The 17,944-nt window shown below is 62.8% G+C and overlaps 1 protein-coding gene across 6 annotated transcripts in view; it reads right to left on the bottom strand.

Moving 5' to 3' along the window:
* Positions 1-17,944, bottom strand: part of PPP2R3B (protein phosphatase 2 regulatory subunit B''beta) — a 40,584-nt gene that overhangs the window by 12,559 nt on the left and 10,081 nt on the right. For 3 of the 6 annotated variants that reach the window (XM_037986279.2, XM_037986283.2, XM_037986282.2), the window contains exon 2: positions 5,793-5,978. The exons of 1 other annotated variant lie outside the window; for it this stretch is intronic. In XM_037986279.2, the coding sequence (XP_037842207.2) occupies positions 5,793-5,978 (186 nt within the window). Of the gene's footprint in view, positions 1-5,792; positions 5,979-6,499; positions 6,706-15,746; positions 16,002-17,944 lie in introns of those variants that run through there. 2 more of the 6 variants (XM_037986280.2, XM_037986281.2) reach the window with 2 other exon arrangements.

The raw sequence follows: 17,944 nt of genomic DNA, 5'->3' as shown, positions 1-17,944 counted from the left end.
GGGAGAGGAGCCCGATGCCAGAGCAGGGGCTGGAGGAATAAACTGTGGCAGCGGCGTCCGGACAGGTGCGGGGCGGGAGTGACCACAGGGGGCGTGGGGGAACTTGGAGGGGCTACACGCCACAGCACAGAGCGCAGTGCGGCGACGGGAAAAGATGCTCTCCGGCTGGTGCACGTGTGCATGACGCGAAGGCAGCCGTGTGGAGCCGGAGGGGCAGGCCCTGCAGGACGCACAGGCACGTGCCGGCTCCCGTGACAAGGATCCCGAGGGAGCTCAGCCCTGGCCGCCTGAAGGGTGCCCTGGTGCGGCGGGAGGGAACGAGCTGGGTGCCGGGCACTGGGCCCTTGGGCTGCTGCTGGTCTCACGCTTCTGACCTCATCAGGCCGTTCTGGCTCACGGGCCATGCAGATTTCAGACCCCAAGCGCTCAACACCCAGGAATGTGGGGATGTGTGAGCCTTCACATCTGTGCTCCTCACGGTGTGCAAGACACACCGCAATGACCAGGTGGCACGGACAGAGCATCAGATGTATCCAGTCCTACAGGTTAGCACCAAGTCTACCCAGTCCTACAGGCTAGAGTCAGATCTACCCAGTCCTACAGGCTCCAGTCAGATCTACCCAGTCCTACGGGCTCCAGTCAGATCTACCCAGTCCTACGGGCTAGAGTCAGATCTACCCAGTCCTACAGGCTCCAGTCACATCTACCCAGTCCTACGGGCTCCAGTCAGATCTACCCAGTCCTACGGGCTAGAGTCAGATCTACCCAGTCCTACGGGCTCCAGTCACATCTACCCAGTCCTACGGGCTACAGTCAGATCTACCCAGTCCTACGGGCTACAGTCAGATCTACCCAGTCCTACAGGCTACAGCCAGATCTACCCAGTCCTACAGGCTGGCTACACGGTGATCCTTTTTTTTCCTGAGTCATGGTCTTGCTGTTGCCCAGGCTGGAGCACACTGTGTGATCCCAGCTCAGTGCAGTCTCAACCTCACGGGCTCAAGCCATCCTCCCACCCTAGCCTCCCAAGTAGCTGGGACCACAGGTGCGTGCTACCATGCGTGGCTGTTGTTTTTTTTTTTTACTTTGTAGAGTGAAGTCTATGTTGCCCAGGCTGGTCTGGAACCCTTGCCCTCAAGTGATCCTCCCGCCTCGGCCTCTCAAAGTGCTGGGACTACAGGCCTGACACTACAACCAGAGACAGCTGCATCCCCAGCGTCCGGGTGATGAGAACTGAGCGTGGGAGTGCTGGGCACACAGTCCCCCTCACCACACCAAACCCGAAAATTACCTCCAAACTAATTAGCTCACAATTAAAAAAAAAAATCCTGAAGTAAATGGAGATAATCAACTCCAAAATGCAAAAGATACAAAGGAAAGGAGTTTATCGTAAATGTTACAAAATCCTTATCAGAAAGGGAGTAACACACCGGATAACCTGATTTGACTCTAAAAGTCTTTTTGGGATCCACGCACAGAAAGAACAACTCCTGGTGGGGCCAGGCCGAGCCGTGGCACGCCCACCGCACAGCCAGGACCGGGATGGAGGCCGCCAGCCCTGACAGTCCCTTCCGTCCCTCCGCACCCCACCGCGGCGACAGCCCCCAGGCCTCCTGCCCCGGGCTCCGGTTCACCATTTCCAGGCCACGGCAGTAGGACCTGGAGCTTCTAGGCCTGGCTTCCCTCGCTCAGTGCCCGCGTGAAGGAGTCCGGCACGCTGCTCTGTGTGGATCGTCGGCCCGTGTACGGCTGCATCCTATTCCATTCCATTACGGCTCTGGTGTTTGCACAGCAGCTCCCTAAGCAGGAAGCACACCGGCCCCGAGGCCATGTGATGGTGCTGCAGCAGGGGCATCGCAAGGAGGACCAAGACCCGAGCGTCTACACTCGCACGGGGCACGCTGACACCAACCGACAGGTCTGAGGGGAGACAGGAGGACGCCACAGCCACGGCTCGCAAGTTCAGCACAAGTTCAGTGCCAGGACAAAGGGAAATGTGCAGACACGGAAAGATGCCAGCAAATGACATCGTGGAGCCGGATGAGTCCTCAGGGTCACATGAAGCCGGGCTGGACTTTGGCTTGGAGCCCCCACCCCAATCTCATGGGGAACCGCGACCCTGAGTGTTGCATTGGGGTCTGCTGGCGGCTGACTGGGTCATGGGGGTGGACGGCCCCCTGGCTGCTCTCGTGATACTGAGTTCTTGTGAGATCCGATGGTTTAAAAGTGGGTGGCAGTGGCCGGGCGCGGTGGCTCACGCCTGTCATCCCAGCACTTTGGGAGGCCGAGGCGGGTGGATCACCTGAGGTCAGGAGTTCGAGACCAGCCTGGCCAACATGGTCAAACCCCGTCTCTACTAAAAATACAAAAATTAGCCGGGCGTGGTGGCGGGCGCCCGTTATCCCAGCGACTCGGGAGGCTGAGGCAGGAGAATCGCTTGACCCGGGAGGTGGCAGGTGCAATGAGCAGAGATGGTGCCGCTGCACACCAGCCTGGGGGACAGAGCGAGACTCTGTGTCAAAAACAAACAAACAAGAAACAGACAGATTGTGTCTATTGAAACAATTCACGCTGTGGTTAAAAACCTTCCCACAGAGAAAACTCTGTCTCAAATGGCTTCGCTGATGAGTTCCAGCAAACACTCACATAAAAATAACACCCAGTGGAAACAAACGGCTCCAGAAAAAGTGAATTCTAAGGGACATTTCCCAAGCAACTCCCCGAGGCCAGCATCCCCCGAGACCAAGCCATGACAAGAAAACGAGACCACAGGCCAGTCCTTCTCGAGCGCAGACACAACCCCTGCAAGGCCAGGCCATCTGCACCCAACACAAAGGAGAAGTGTGGCACCGTGTGGTGGACCAGGGACCGGCGCTCTCACCCAAACACCAGGACTCACCCCAAGACCGGGGCTCACCCCGAGACCGGGGCTCACCCCAAGACCGGGACTCACCCCGAGACTGGGGCTCACCCAAACACTGGGGCTCACCCCGAGACCGGGGCTCACCCCAAGACCGGGACTCACCCCGAGACCGGGACTCACCCAAACACTGGGACTCACCCCAAGACCGGGACTCACCCCAAGACCGGGACTCACCCCAAGACCAGGGCTCACCCCAAGACCGGGACTCACCCTGAGACTGGGGCTCACCCCAAGACCGGGACTCACCCAAACACTGGGGCTCACCCCAAGACCGGGGCTCACCCCGAGACCGGGGCTCACCCAAACACTGGGGCTCACCCCAAGACCAGGACTCACCCCAAGACCGGGACTCACCCCAAGACCAGGGCTCACCCCAAGACCGGGACTCACCCCGAGACCGGGGCTCACCCAAACACCGGGGCTCACCCCGAGACCGGGGCTCACCCAAACACTGGGGCTCACCCCAAGACCGGGACTCACCCCAAGACCGGGACTCACCCCGAGACTGGGGCTCACCCAAACACTGGGGCTCACCCCAAGACCGGGACTCACCCCAAGACCGGGACTCACCCAAACACTGGGACTCACCCCAAGACCGGGACTCACCCCAAGACCGGGACTCACCCAAACACTGGGACTCACCCCAAGACCAGGGCTCACCCCAAGACCGGGACTCACCCCGAGACCGGGGCTCACCCAAACACTGGGGCTCACCCCAAGACCGGGGCTCACCCCAAGACCGGGGCTCACCCAAACACCGGGGCTCAGCCAAACACCGGGGCTCACCCCGAGACCGGGACTCACCCCGAGACCGGGACTCACCCAGGGACCGGGGCTGCCTTCACACTCAGATGTCCGTCAGGTCCATTCACCTTTTACAGGACCAAAGGAAAACCCCCCTCAGTACACGCAGAAATACACGTCTAAAAATACATGTCTAGAATACCAGACAAACTTCAAGGCACATTTGCAATTTTAAAAAGTAAAACTGAGGCCAGGCATGGTGGCTCACGCCCGTCATCGCCCCAGCACTTCAAGAGGCTGAGACAAGAGGGCCCTTCCAGCCCAGGAGTTCCAGACCAGCCTGGGCAACATAGCGGAACCCTGTCTCTAAGAAAAAAAAGATAGGCCGGGCGCGGTGGCTCAAGCCTGTAATCCCAGCACTTTGGGAGGCCGAGGCGGGTGGATCACGAGGTCAGGAGATCGAGACCATCCTGGCTAACACGGTGAAACCCCGTCTCTACTAAAAATACAAAAAACTAGCCGGGCGAGGTGGCGGGCGCCTGTAGTCCCAGCTACTCGGGAGTCTGAGGCAGGAGAATGGCGTGAACCCGGGAGGCGGAGCTTGCAGTGAGCGGAGATCCGGCCACTGCACTCCAGCCTGGGCGACAGAGCGAGACTCCGTCTCAAAAAAAAAAAAAAAAAAAAAAAAAAGACAAAATCAGCCAGGTGTGGTGGCAGGTGCCAGGGGTCCCGGTTACTCGGGAGGGCTGAGGTGGGTGGATCCCTTGAGCCCAGGAGGTTGAGGCTGCAGTGAGCTGAGATGATGTCACTGGACTCCAGCCCAGGGCCAGAGTGAGAACCTGGCTCAAAAAAAAAAAAAAAAAAAGAAAAGAAAAAAGAGTTCCCAGCAAACAAGAACAGAAAGGGACGGGTCTCCGGAGTCTGACGAAGGACGCCGTGAAGAAACCAGGCCGGGGCTGTGCCAGGGGCGACGTGAGCCCGAGGCAGGGAGGGGCGTGCGCTCGGCGGCTGTCCAGCACCGCCCTGGCCAGACGAGCCGGGCAGCAAGTCAGGGGAGAGGCACAGACGCACACGAGAGGAGAAAAGGCTGAACCGGGCTCGCCTGAAGATGTCCTCACCGTGCGTTAGAGACTCTGCCGGCTGTAAAGACCGAGCCGGCAGAGCTGACAAGTGAGCTAAACTCGGTCAGAAGTGCGGAGTCCACATATAAAAACCAACAGTGCTTCTCGCCACTCGCCATGGAACATCACGTTAAAGTAAAAAAACGCCACGTACGGTGTCAGCAAAAATGGGAAATGCTTGGGTATCGACGTGATGAACCGCGAACAGGACCAAACACGACGAGGTGTCCCGACAGAAACAAAAGACGCCTGAAATAAGGGAGAGCTGGACCGTGTTCCCGAGACGGAAGCCTCGAGATGGCCAAGGTTCTTCCAAGTTAATCTGGAGTCAACGGGATGCCAGCGCCGTCCCAGCAGCTGCTGTAGCCATGGAGGGGCAGTTCTGAAATTCACACGGTGGGAACCGGAAACGGTGCGGCCACTCGGGGCGACGGCGTGCAGGTTCCCCAGAAAGCCAGCAGTGGAACCGCACACGCACACGGAATGCCACGCGATGCGGCCTCCCGCGGGGGGTGTGCCTGTGTAGAGGACCCTGACAGCCGCTACGGCGAGGCAAACCTTCAGCACCACACGCCAGGTGAGGGCGAACAGACCCGGAGCTCACTTGGCAAAGGCTTCCGTTTACGAGCCCGAAAAATCCAGGGCAGACGGATGCAGAGACACACAGCAGGCTGGTGGCTGCCAGGGGCTGGGGAGGGAAACGGCGAGCACCCGTTTCGTGGGGATGTAGCCTCACACGCCGGTGGCACCTGCCTCGGCCGCCCCACCTCACTCTCACGTGTGTGACATGCGCCTGCCTCGGCCGCCCCACCTCACCGTCACACATCGGTGACTCCCGCCTCGGCCGCTCTGCCTCACCCTCACGCGTGTGACATGCACCTGCCTCGGCCGCTCCGCCTCACCCTCTCACGCGTGTGACATGCGCCTGCCTCGGCCGCTCCGCCTCACCCTCTCACGCCCGCAGGACCACCTCGGCTGCTCCACGTCACCCGGGGGACACGCACCTTGGCCACCAGGCCCATGTCGCCCATGGTGGCCCTCTCGTGGGGGAAGCGGGCGAAGGTGCTCTCGATCTTGCTGATGACGGCGTCCACGTTGACCGAGTCCTGCGGGCGTCCTCTGGGGAAGTAGAAGGTCGGAATGCTTTGGCTGCTGGCCGGGGGCAGAGGCTCTTCTTTCCGCGTCTGAACCTGAAGAGTGACAGACAGCGCTCGGTTAGAACCCGGGAGCGTCGAACGCCTTCTCCACCCGGACAACACGAGGGGCCTCTCCGGGGCCGACGGTGCCGAGGCCGCCTGACCCCGGCCGGGAGAGGACACGCCGCAGTCCCTGTCGGGGACCACACGGGTACCGCACTGCAGGCGCCACGTCCGCCCAGGAGGACACACGATGCTGCCACGGACCCCACGCTGGGTGGCTGCTCTGCACCACTGAGCCCCCGCCACACCCGGCAGGGCCCTGGGGACACGGGCAGCCGCGCACCCCAGACATCTGAGGGCTCAGACGTGGAGAGGCCCAGGCGCCGTCCACAGGCAGCCCTGCCCCTGGAGCCCGGGCGACTCACGTTTGGAGAGGCACAGGCAGGGCAACCGCACAGCCAGGCCAAGGGGTCGACCACCAGGTACTGCTATGGACACGCCTCAGCCCCTCACCCAGCCCCTCACCCGCGCCCACGGGCTCTTGGACCCACTCAGCATCAGACTTCCCTTACCCAGTACGTCCACAGGCCCCAGAACACGCACTCAAAGTTCCCTGCTTCAATCTCTACACAGCCTGCGAGGTGGACATTTGATCTCATCCTGTGATGCTAAAACACCGCCTGAAACGGTTAACGGCATCAGCGACCGTACTGCGTCCTCCTCCATCAACCGCCCAGGGGACGGGGCCGTGTCCTCCTCCACCAACTACCCAGGGGACGGGGCTGTATCCTCCTCCATCAACTACTCAGGGGATGGGCTGTGTCCTCCTCCACCAACCACCCAGGGGACGGGCTGTGTCCTCCTCCACCAACTACCCAGGGGACGGGGCTGCGTCCTCCTCCTCCAACCACCCAGGGGATGGGCTGTGTCCTCCTCCTCCAACTACCCAGGGGACGGGGCTGTGTCCTCCTCCACCAACCACCCAGGGGACGGGCTGTGTCCTCCTCCACCAACCACCCAGGGGACGGGGCCGCGTCCTCCTCCTCCAACTACCCAGGGGATGGGCTGTGTCCTCCTCCTCCAACTACCCAGGGGATGGGCTGTGTCCTCCTCCTCCAACTATCCAGGGGACGGGGCTGTGTCCTCCTCCTCCAACTACCCAGGGGATGGGCTGTGTCCTCCTCCTCCAACTACCCAGGGGACGGGGCCGCGTCCTCCTCCTCCAACTACCCAGGGGATGGGCTGTGTCCTCCTCCTCCAACTACCCAGGGGACGGGGCTGTGTCCTCCTCCACCAACCACCCAGGGGACGGGCTGTGTCCTCCTCCACCAACCACCCAGGGGACGGGGCCGCGTCCTCCTCCTCCAACTACCCAGGGGATGGGCTGTGTCCTCCTCCTCCAACTACCCAGGGGATGGGCTGTGTCCTCCTCCTCCAACTATCCAGGGGACGGGGCTGTGTCCTCCTCCTCCAACTACCCAGGGGATGGGCTGTGTCCTCCTCCTCCAACTATCCAGGGGACGGGGCTGTGTCCTCCTCCTCCAACTACCCAGGGGACGGGGCCGCGTCCTCCTCCTCCAACTACCCAGGGGATGGGCTGTGTCCTCCTCCTCCAACTACCCAGGGGACGGGGCTGTGTCCTCCTCCTCCAACTACCCAGGGGATGGGCTGTGTCCTCCTCCTCCAACTACCCAGGGGACGGGGCTGTGTCCTCCTCCACCAACCACCCAGGGGACGGGCTGTGTCCTCCTCCACCAACCACCCAGGGGACGGGGCCGCGTCCTCCTCCTCCAACTACCCAGGGGATGGGCTGTGTCCTCCTCCTCCAACTACCCAGGGGATGGGCTGTGTCCTCCTCCTCCAACTATCCAGGGGACGGGGCTGTGTCCTCCTCCTCCAACTACCCAGGGGATGGGCTGTGTCCTCCTCCTCCAACTATCCAGGGGACGGGGCTGTGTCCTCCTCCTCCAACTACCCAGGGGACGGGGCCGCGTCCTCCTCCTCCAACTACCCAGGGGATGGGCTGCGTCCTCCTCCTCCAACTACCCAGGGGACGGGCCGCGTCCTCCTCCTCCAACCACCCAGGGGACGGGGCTGTGTCCTCCTCCTCCAACTATCCAGGGGACGGGCCGCGTCCTCCTCCTCCAACCCCCCAGGGGACGGGGCCGTGTCCTCCTCCTCCATCAACTACTCAGGGAATGGGGCTGCGTCCTCCTCCACCAACCACCCAGGGGACGGGCTGCGTCCCCCTCCACCAAGTGCCACGGAGGAGGGGTCCGGGGAGGAAGCCGGGGAGGAGGGTTCAATGGAGCACAGCCCAGGGCCTTTGCAGCCGCAGTCCTGACTGCCGGGATCAATGCAGGCCTGGGTCCCAGCTCCAGTGTCCTCACAGAGAACACGGCCCACCCTGCTACTCCCACAGGACCCTCACCCCACGTCACAAGGGTCCCACAGACAGCGCCCCAACGGTCCCCACCCTGCTGTCTCCACAGGGCCCTCACTCCAGGTGAGACTCCGCTGCCTTTCTCTGATCCCCACCTAGGAGGAAGGAGGCCGCCTCCGTGACCTGGGGCGGAGCAGGCTTCCCGCAGCAGGTGCCGACCGAGCGCTGCTTCCGCAGACCTTTACCTTCCCGTGTGATTCAGAACGTGAGCTCTGTGCCTGGGGCAGGAGGTCCCTGCATCTCCCCGGGCCCGCGGCACACCTCTCTGGCCCCACAGTGCACCTCCCTGAGTCCACGGCGCACCTCCCCGGCCCACGGCGCACCTCCCGGGCCCACAGCGCACCTCCCCGGGCCCACGGCGCACCTCCCAGAGCCCACGGCGCACCTCCCCGGGCCCACGGCGCACCTCCCGGGCCCATAGTGCACCTCCCCGGGCCCACGGCGCACCTCCCCGGGCCCACAGTGCACCTCCCAGAGTCCACGGCGCACCTCCCCGAGCCCACGGCGCACCTCCCCGAGCCCACGGCGCACCTCCCCGGCCCACGGCGCACCTCCCCGGGCCCACAGTGCACCTCCCGGAGTCCACGACGCACCTCCCCGGGCCCACGGCGCACCTCCCCGGGCCCACAGTGCACCTCCCGGGGCCACAGCGCACCTCCCCGGGCCCACGGCGCACCTCCCCGGGCCCACAGTGCACCTCCCCGGGCCCACGGCGCACCTCCCCGGGCCCACAGTGCACCTCCCAGAGTCCACGGCGCACCTCCCGGGCCCACACCTCACCTCCCGGGCCCACGACGTGTCCCCACAGCGGCGTCTTCCCGTCTCCCTCCCGCCTCCTGCAGCGGGGGCCCCACTGTGGAGCCTGCGGCTCTTCCCCTCCATCCCGCCGGGTTCCCACCGCTCTGCTATTTGGGGTACGGAACTGACGCCGCGAGTATTCTGCAGCGGGCTCTCGGGCTCCTGATTGTGGCAATAGAATGATGACCTGGGCACACAAACCAAGCTCCCTACTGAAAACCGCCAGGAACCCTGCACGGTGTGTTTCACAAGCGTCTTCCAGACGGCACCCCCAGGCTGGCAGGAGAGGAGGACGTCTCAGGCCACGGCTGCCTGGAAGGAGCCCAGGGAAGCCCGTGGAGCCCGAACAGGCTCTGCCTGCAGAAGCGTGGGCCGAGCGCGCTCACCCGAAATCTCTCAGTCTCGCAGGGCCCCGGGGAAGAGAAGGCAAAGCCCAGGGTCCTCCGGGGAAGCCGCCCTAAGTGCGGCGCCCAGAACACGGCACCTGCAGTGGGAAGAAGAACTCCAAGGACGTCCCCAGCGCGCCTCCGGCCCCAGGAAGCAAAGGGAACTTGCAGCCTTCACCTGGAGCTGCTCGTAGGAGCTGCGCAGGGCGGAGTTCTCCCCCGAGAACTTACGGCTGCGACTCTCCCGCAGGTTTGCAAACCAAACAAGTCACCAGGACGGTGCGCAAACCCTCAAACCGACCGGGCACAGTGGCTCGTGCCTGCAATCCTGGCGCTTTGGGAGGCTGAGGGGGGCAGGACGCCTGAGCTGAGGAGTTCGAGACCAGTCTGGGCAACATGGCAAAACTTCCTCTCTACTAAAAAAAAAAAAAAAAAAATAGAAAAAATTAGCTGGGTTTGGTGGCACACGCCTGTCATCACAGCTACTCCGGAGGCTGAGGCAGGAGAATCGCTTCAACCCAGGAGGTGGAGGTTGCAGTGAGCCGAGATGGTGCCACTGCACTCCAGCCTGGGTGACAGAGCGAGACTCTGTCTTAAAACAAACCAGAAAATTAACCAGGCGTGGTGGCGGGCACCCGTCATCCCAGCTACTTGAGGGGCTGAGGCATGAGAATCGCTTAAACCCGGGAGGCGGAGGTTGCAGTGAGCTGAGATCGCGCCAGTGCGCTCCAGCCCGGGTGACAGAGGGAGACTCCGTCTCAAAAAAAAAAAAAGAGATGAACAGGTAGACACGTTTAGACCAGAATGTACACAGTATGCACACCATTAACAGACCATTAACATGCCGTTAACAGACACCCTGTGAGGCAAAAGCTGAAGAAACGCAGCCCGGAGAAGCCAAGAGCTCCCAAAGGGAAGGTCGGAATTGAAAGAAGGGATGAAGAGCGGTAACAAGTGGGAAAACCTCGGCACGCTGACCACAGAAATCAGTGATAACAACGTACATTCAATTCTTAAAAAAAAAAAACACAACAGCCTGTCAGTGAAATGGTGACTAGATGAATGTGTCACTGTGACTTGGAGGAAAAGATATTGATTAATATTGGGCTTTGAAATACTTAGTTGATATTCCTTTTTTTTTTTTTTTTTCTCTTTAAAGAGATGGGGGTCTCGCTACGTTGCCCAGGCTGGTCTTGAACTCCTGGCCTCCAGCGATTCTCCTGCCTCAGCCTCCCAAGGCGCTGGGATCACAGGTGTGAGGCACCGTGCCCAGCCAGCTGCCGATTCTGTGGGATAAACAGAGAGCTCGTAGAAAGCGTGTACCCCAAACGAGAGAAGAGGTGACGGAGCTGAAAAAGGGCGGGAGACAGGGATCCAGGAGGAGACGTAAGAGTCCATCACACGGACGAGCAGACGACATGGACATCAATGAAGCAAGTGTTCCGGTTACAAGGCAAAGATCGGGCTGCAGAAAGAAAACAGCATTTGTGTATACGGCAGATACAGAAGACAGAAGCACACAGGAGATACACGTGGCTTAAGGACCCAGAGGCTACACATTTTTTTTGAGGTGGAAAAAGACAGAGCAGGCAGACAGTAAAGCTGGCGTCGCCGTACTAACATCCATGAAGTGACACAAGGCGATGGACAGACCCGGAGACGGCCAGGCCACCGCAGAACGCTGATGAGGTCGGTCACGGGAGGACAGGATGATGCTAACTTTATCCGTGCCTGACAATGCAGCCTTGGCACTGATCAAGTAAACACCACTGGGCACAAACTCACCACGCCAGAAAGGAAGACAACACCCACCCCGGGCACCAACACAGGGATGGCTGGGACCACCCACCCTGGGCACCGACGGGGGAAGGCCGGGACCCCACCCTGGGCACCGACACGGGGAAGCTGGGGTCACCCACCCTGGGCACCGACGGGGGGAAGCTGGGGCCACCCACCCTCGGCACTGACACGGGGAAGGCCGGGACCACCCACCCCGGGCACTGACACAGGGAAGGCCGGGACCCCCACCCTGGGCACCGACGGGGGGAAGGCCGGGACCACCCACCCCGGGCACCAACACGGGGAAGCTGGGACCCCCGTCCTGGGCACCGACGGGGGGAAGCTGGGGCCACCCACCCTGGGCACCGACGGGGGGAAGCTGGGGCCACCCACCCTGGGCACCGACACGGGGAAGGCCGGGACCACCCACCCTGGGCACTGATGGGGGGAAAGCCAGGACCCCCACCCTGGGCACTGACGGGGGGAAGCCGGGACCCCCACCCTGGGCACCAACACAGGGAAGGCCGGGACCCCTGCCCTGGGTACCAACACGGGAAAGGCTGGGACCACCCACCCTGGGCACTGACGGGGGGAAGCTGGGGCCACCACCCTGGGCACCGACATGGGGAAGCCGGGACCCCCACCCTGGGCACCGACGGGGGGAAGCTGGGGCCCCCACCCTGGGCACCAACAGACGAGAGACGGAACAACAAACAGCACAACCACCCATGCGGGCACTGGAGATTTACAAGTTTAATCTCACGGACAGAAATAGACTCGGCCCCAGCACAGCTGCAGAGCACACATTCTTTTCCACACGCACAGCGCACTTGGGAACTGGCCGCCTCTCGGGCCGAGCAGCAGGTCTCAGTGGACTCTGAAGGACTCACAGGGACTGCGGCCCTGCCCCGACCGTAGCCGGGGAGGCCAGGCATCCACGGTAAACACAGAAGGAGCAAAAACAGCTGTCGGTGTGTGGAAGAAGAATTCTAAAGTCAGCTGCCTCTTCGTTAAACAGTTCAGACAAACCAGAGGGGCCTCGGGCGGCCCGGTCACCCACTTCAAATCCTCCTCCACACGTGTACTTTACAAAGTGCTTCGTCAAGCGCCTGCCACCCAGAGCACACTGATAAAGGCGAGGCCCTGCCTCCCGACAAGCTATTTCTGTTGAGGGCACTGCGACGGCAGCTCCCCGACTCGTCACAATTCCAGAAGCCACAGATATGTGTGGCCCTCCCAGAGCACACCCACAGTTTTGCAAAACACGTCCGTATACGACCAAACACAAAGGCTGAGCCTAACACCGATGCCGCCTGTTTTTGCGTGTGCTTCATGGGTGCAGGTGAGTCCCCAGAGAACACAGGCCACGTGCAACTGTCACACGTCCTCTGGGGACACCAGCCGCGGGCGGGACCCCCGCGTGTGCAGAGGGTGCGCACGGCAGGCCGGGCGCGGTGACCAGCAGGAAGGACCCTCGCCCCAACCCCAGCAGCACCAGACACCATGGTCAAGGCCGCAGAGGAGGTGCCGGAGCAGCAGGGGCCGGCAGAAGGCACCCTCAGTAGAGGCTGCAACGCACAGCCGAAGGACTCCCTGCACCCGAAGGACCCCGTGGGGACGCTGGGCAGTGTCTGTGTGACCAGGACAGGTGACGAGGAGCATCTGCGTGCTGAACCAGTGTGTGGGGAGCGGGACAGTCACTCCCCAGGTAGGGAGGGCCGGGCTGCGGCAGCACAGCTGTCCTGGGCTGGGAACAAGGTCTGAGCTGTCCTGCTGTTGCCCGGGGACAGAAGGCCCGAGAATCCCTGGGCACAGGCGCAGGCAGAGTAGCTCCAGCAAGAAGAGCTCGGCCAGGCAGCTGCACGGCCACGCTCCAGGTACACGCTGGGTCCTACAGTGAGAGCGTGTGCCGTGTAACACGCTGTCGTCACACGGGGCTCCCTGGACCCACGGTGGGAGTACGTGTAACACGCTATCGTCACACGGGGCTCCCCGGACCCACGGCGAGAGGACGTGTAACACGCTGTCGTCACACGGGGCTCCCCGGACCCACGGCGAGAGTACGTGTAACACGCTGTCGTCACAAGGGGCTCCCCGGATCCACGGCGAGAGGACGTGTAACACGCTGTCGTCACACAGGCGCCTCCCGGAACCCATGGCGTGAATGCATGCTGTTCCCCTCCCAAGGCCGGCGATCGCTGACCCGCCCCCCCCAACCCGGTTTGGTTTGGCAAGGATGCCGGTGACTGGGAAGTGGGCAGTGACAGGGAGGAGGAGGAGCCTGGGTTCACCAGCCGGGCAGGGAACATCCGCCAGGGGGTTTGCAGGAACAGAAGCCCAGGCGGGACGTCTGCACATTCGGAAGAACAAGCTCAGGAGCCCCCACCAGAGGCTCGTGGCTGCAGAGTCTACGTTAGCCGCGGAAGGCTGTGCCTGTCACGGGACCCCTGAGACAGCACCGTGCTGCCCAGCCTGCAGCGTCCCAGGGCAGAGGCGCGGCCCCCAGATACGTCCAGCGGCTCCAACACGATGCTCCCTGACAACCCTCCTGAGGGTGTGTCCAACTGGGGGGACCTGACAGAGCCCACACTCACGTGGGGAGTGAACGCAGCCAGGCAACGCCCGCTTCTCTCCCAGCACTGCCCCCACAAATACCCCAAAATAAGCCCGTGATTCCTCCACCACCCCGCAGACAGCACGCATTTCACACAACGTCTGTCCTCACTCCCGGAAAACACGGAAACCGATTCTCTGTAAAATGAAGCAAACTTCTGTAAACGGAATTCACGGTTTCCCAAAAAGTGACTTGTTAAAAACAAACAGTCCTGCTAAAACGACGCAGACGTTGGGGAATGGGCTCTGCCTCCTGGAGGTGGACGCACAGGTGCATCGTCACCCCAGCCCCCCGCAGAAGAGCCAGGGCCCCGCTGCAGGGAAGAAGGGGTGCTTCATCCAGCCACGGGCGAGTTCATCACCTAATTGACTCTGCAACCAGCAAACACACACCTCCCACCGTCTAAAGCAAATTCCGCACGAGGCTGATCTCCCTCTTATGGTCTGCGGGTTAAGAGCATTTTAAATAAATCCAGCCTCACCCTTATCCACTTACAGGCAAAATGTCAAAACCTGGAAGACACAGGTCAGACAGAAACTCTGAAGGAGTGTCAAAGTTGATGTGATCTGAGAGAAAAAATTTCAATTAAAACATCAACAGAAAGACGTGGGTCTCCCTCCCCCTTCAAGCAGGACGCTTCGGTTCAACCTGAGGTTTAGGCCACCAGCTCCAGACTCCTGGAACCGAGTGTGAAAAGGGGGTCTGATGGACCACGTGGCTGTGAGGCGCCCGCCTGGATGAGACTCGGGTCAGATTCGGCCACAGCAAAACCTTAGGTTCTCAAATTATATCGGGGCTGTCCCGGGAAGACTCTTCCACGTTTAAACCACATGGTACTCGTAAAACTAACTTATACAATATACCCGGGGTGCAGACACAAATGTTACTTCCCTGAGCGCTAACGAGAACTGCGATTAAATTTCAAAGCCGGCTGGGGCAGAGGCTCACGCCCCCAATCCCAGATCCAGGTGGATGGATCACCTGAGGTCAAGAGTTCAAGACCAGCCTGGCCAACATGGTGAAACCCCGTCTCTACCAGAAACGCAAAAACTAGCTGGGCCTGGTGGCAGGTGCCTGTCATGCCAGCTACTCGGGAGGCTGAGGCAGGAGAATCACTCGAACCCGGGAGGCGGAGGTTGCAGTGAGCCGAGATGGCGCCGCTGCACTCCAGCCTGGGCAACAGAGACAGCGTCTCAACACAAATAAATAATAAATAAAACTAAAAACAAATTTCAAAGCCGGCAAGTGACTGAATACACCCACGCTGCATAAATAGCACGGAATGTGAGCGATATCTCAACCGACTCTTTTAAACCAGTTAGCCAGTGGGAAGGAATGCGGCGTATCGCAGTAACGCCGGGGAGGTTTCACCCGCCGGACGCCTTCACAAAGGGTGAAGGAGTGTCCCGGGCTTTGTTACCAGCGGTGCAAGGTGTTATTTACATTAAAAATCTGCCTGCAGCGAACCCTCCCAGGCACTGACGGTTCTCACCCCCCACCCCCCTGCCTTGGTGGATCCCAGCGAGTCGCGCACTCACAGCCAGAACTCCCGGGAAAGAAGCGGGGGCTCTTTCCAAAGCCCGGGTTTGCTAACAAGCTTGGCACCGCTTCCCAAGGAGCAGCACCCGGTTTTCGGCGGCGTGCGGCCCGAGCGGGTCCCCCGCGCCCGCAACTGAAAATCTGGCGTTCGGCCCCGCCACGCGACAGCGGGTGCACGGCCAGCAGCGGCGAGGGGGGCCCGCGCGGGGCCCGGAGGCCTCGCCCGGTGTGGGGGCAGCCGCGGGGCGCGCGGGGCTGACCTGCTGGAAGGCCTTCAGCCGCTTCTTGAACCGCGAGGGCAGCACGAAGTCGCAGCCGCGGGCCAGCGAGGCCAGCTCCTGGCGCAGGTCGGGGTCCTGGCGCAGCGAGCGCTCGCGGAGCCGCATGCCGTCGGCGCGCAGGGCTCTCCGCGGGCCGGGCCGGGCGCTGCGCTCTCGGGGCAGGGTCGGGCCGGGGCCGGTGGGGCGCTGCAGGCGGGGCCCGGGCTCAGCGCGCTCCATGCGTCGCCCGCCAGGCGCTCTGGGGCCGGGGCCCGCGCCGCGCGCATTCCTCAGGCTGAGGAGGGCTCATGGCGCCGGCGGTGGCGGCGGCCGCCCCTCCCGACCCGCGACTGTGCAGACCCGGCCGCCCCCGGCGCTGCTCTCCTCTTCTCCTTCTCCGCTCCCTGCACTGCCCTCCGCTCCCCCGGTCCTCTCCTCTCCTCTCCCTGTTCGCTCCGGGCTGGGCCGTCCCGCAGGGCAGGGGGCGCTTTCTGCACCGTCACGTGGCTCGCCCTGGAGCGCGCACCAACAGGTCCCCGGGAGGAGAGCCCGGGCGGAGCGCGCACCAACAGGTCCCCGGGAGGAGAGCCCGGGCGAAGCGCGCACCAACAGGTCCCCGGGAGGAGAGCCCGGGCGGGGCGCGCACCAACAGGTCCCCGGGAGGAGAGCCCGGGCGGAGCGCGCACCAACAGGTCCCCGGGAGGAGAGCCCGGGCGGGGCGCGCACCAACAGGTCCCGGGGAGGAGAGCCCGGGCGAAGCGCGCACCAACAGGTCCCCGGGAGGAGAGCCCGGGGGGAGCGCGCACCAACAGGTCCCCGGGAGGAGAGCCCGGGGGGAGCGCGCACCAACAGGTCCCCGGGAGGAGAGCCCGGGCGGAGCGCGCACCAACAGGTCCCCGGGAGGAGAGCCCGGGCGGAGCGCGCACCAACAGGTCCCCGGGAGGAGAGCCCGGGCGAAGCGCGCACCAACAGGTCCCCGGGAGGAGAGCCCGGGGGGAGCGCGCACCAACAGGTCCCCGGGAGGAGAGCCCGGGCGGAGCGCGCACCAACAGGTCCCCGGGAGGAGAGCCCGGGCAGAGCGCGCACCAACAGGTCCCCGGGAGGAGAGCCCGGGCGGAGCGCGCACCAACAGGTCCCCGGGAGGAGAGCCCGGGGGGAGCGCGCACCAACAGGTCCCCGGGAGGAGAGCCCGGGCGAAGCGCGCACCAACAGGTCCCCGGGAGGAGAGCCCGGGGGGAGCGCGCACCAACAGGTCCCCGGGAGGAGAGCCCGGGCGGAGCGCGCACCAACAGGTCCCCGGGAGGAGAGCCCGGGCAGAGCGCGCACCAACAGGTCCCCGGGAGGAGAGCCTGGGGACCCAGTCGAAGGCGTTCCCCACGAGAAATAAGGTTCCCCCTCCACGACAACACCAGAGCTGGCTGCAGGCTCGGCGCCGGCTCCCGCTCGCCCCTCCAGAGCCCAGGGCGCGCCAGGTGCAGCTGCGCCTCCACAAACACACGCACGGCAGGGCCCGGGAGCCCCGGCATCAGGGCACGCCTGCATCTCTGCCCCTTCCCAAACTTGAGGAGTTTCTAGAATCCAGCTAAGCTGCAATGGGCACCCAGGATCCCGTCTTCTCCGCCGCTGCCCACTGTGGTGACTGCACTGGCTTGCGATCGTATTCAGAACAAGAAAAGAGGGGCGGTGGAAAAGGGGGACGGGCCATGTTGACTGAGGATGAGCTGACCTTCTGGGGCCTGCACCGTCCTCCCACCGGGAAGGGGACAGGACACCTGCGGGCTGACGGTCAGAAACTGGCCCCATCCCGGCCAGGCCGAACGCTGTCAGCAGAAGCCTCCCGGGTCCCGGATCAGGAATGTCCTGCGTGGCCGCCTGCGCCCGTTACAGTCACTGAACCTCCCTGGACGGGTTATTATCACCCCGAGGCAGCAGCGTGCACGGGGCTCTCCCGCTGCCGCACACACTGTTGAGTCTGCAAAGACGCAGAATGACACGGATCTACCACTGTGGGGTCATGCAGAGGAGTCTCCCTGCCCCGAAAAACGTCGTGTGGCACCGACGCACCCCTCCCTCCCCGTAACCCCGGCAACCCCCGATCTGTTTCCTGTCTCCATCGTTTTCCTTTTCCCGAGTGTCCTACACTTGGAGCCAGCAGTCTCCAGCCATCTCAGACTGGCCTCTTCTCCTGCAACCTTCCA

Source organism: Chlorocebus sabaeus, unplaced genomic scaffold (genome assembly GCF_047675955.1).
Source record: "Chlorocebus sabaeus isolate Y175 unplaced genomic scaffold, mChlSab1.0.hap1 unalloc_scaffold_464, whole genome shotgun sequence".
In the NCBI taxonomy this organism is placed as follows: domain Eukaryota; kingdom Metazoa; phylum Chordata; class Mammalia; order Primates; family Cercopithecidae; genus Chlorocebus; species Chlorocebus sabaeus.
The sequence above is the reverse complement of the archived record's forward strand: the minus strand, read 5'-3'. Positions and strand labels throughout refer to the sequence as shown.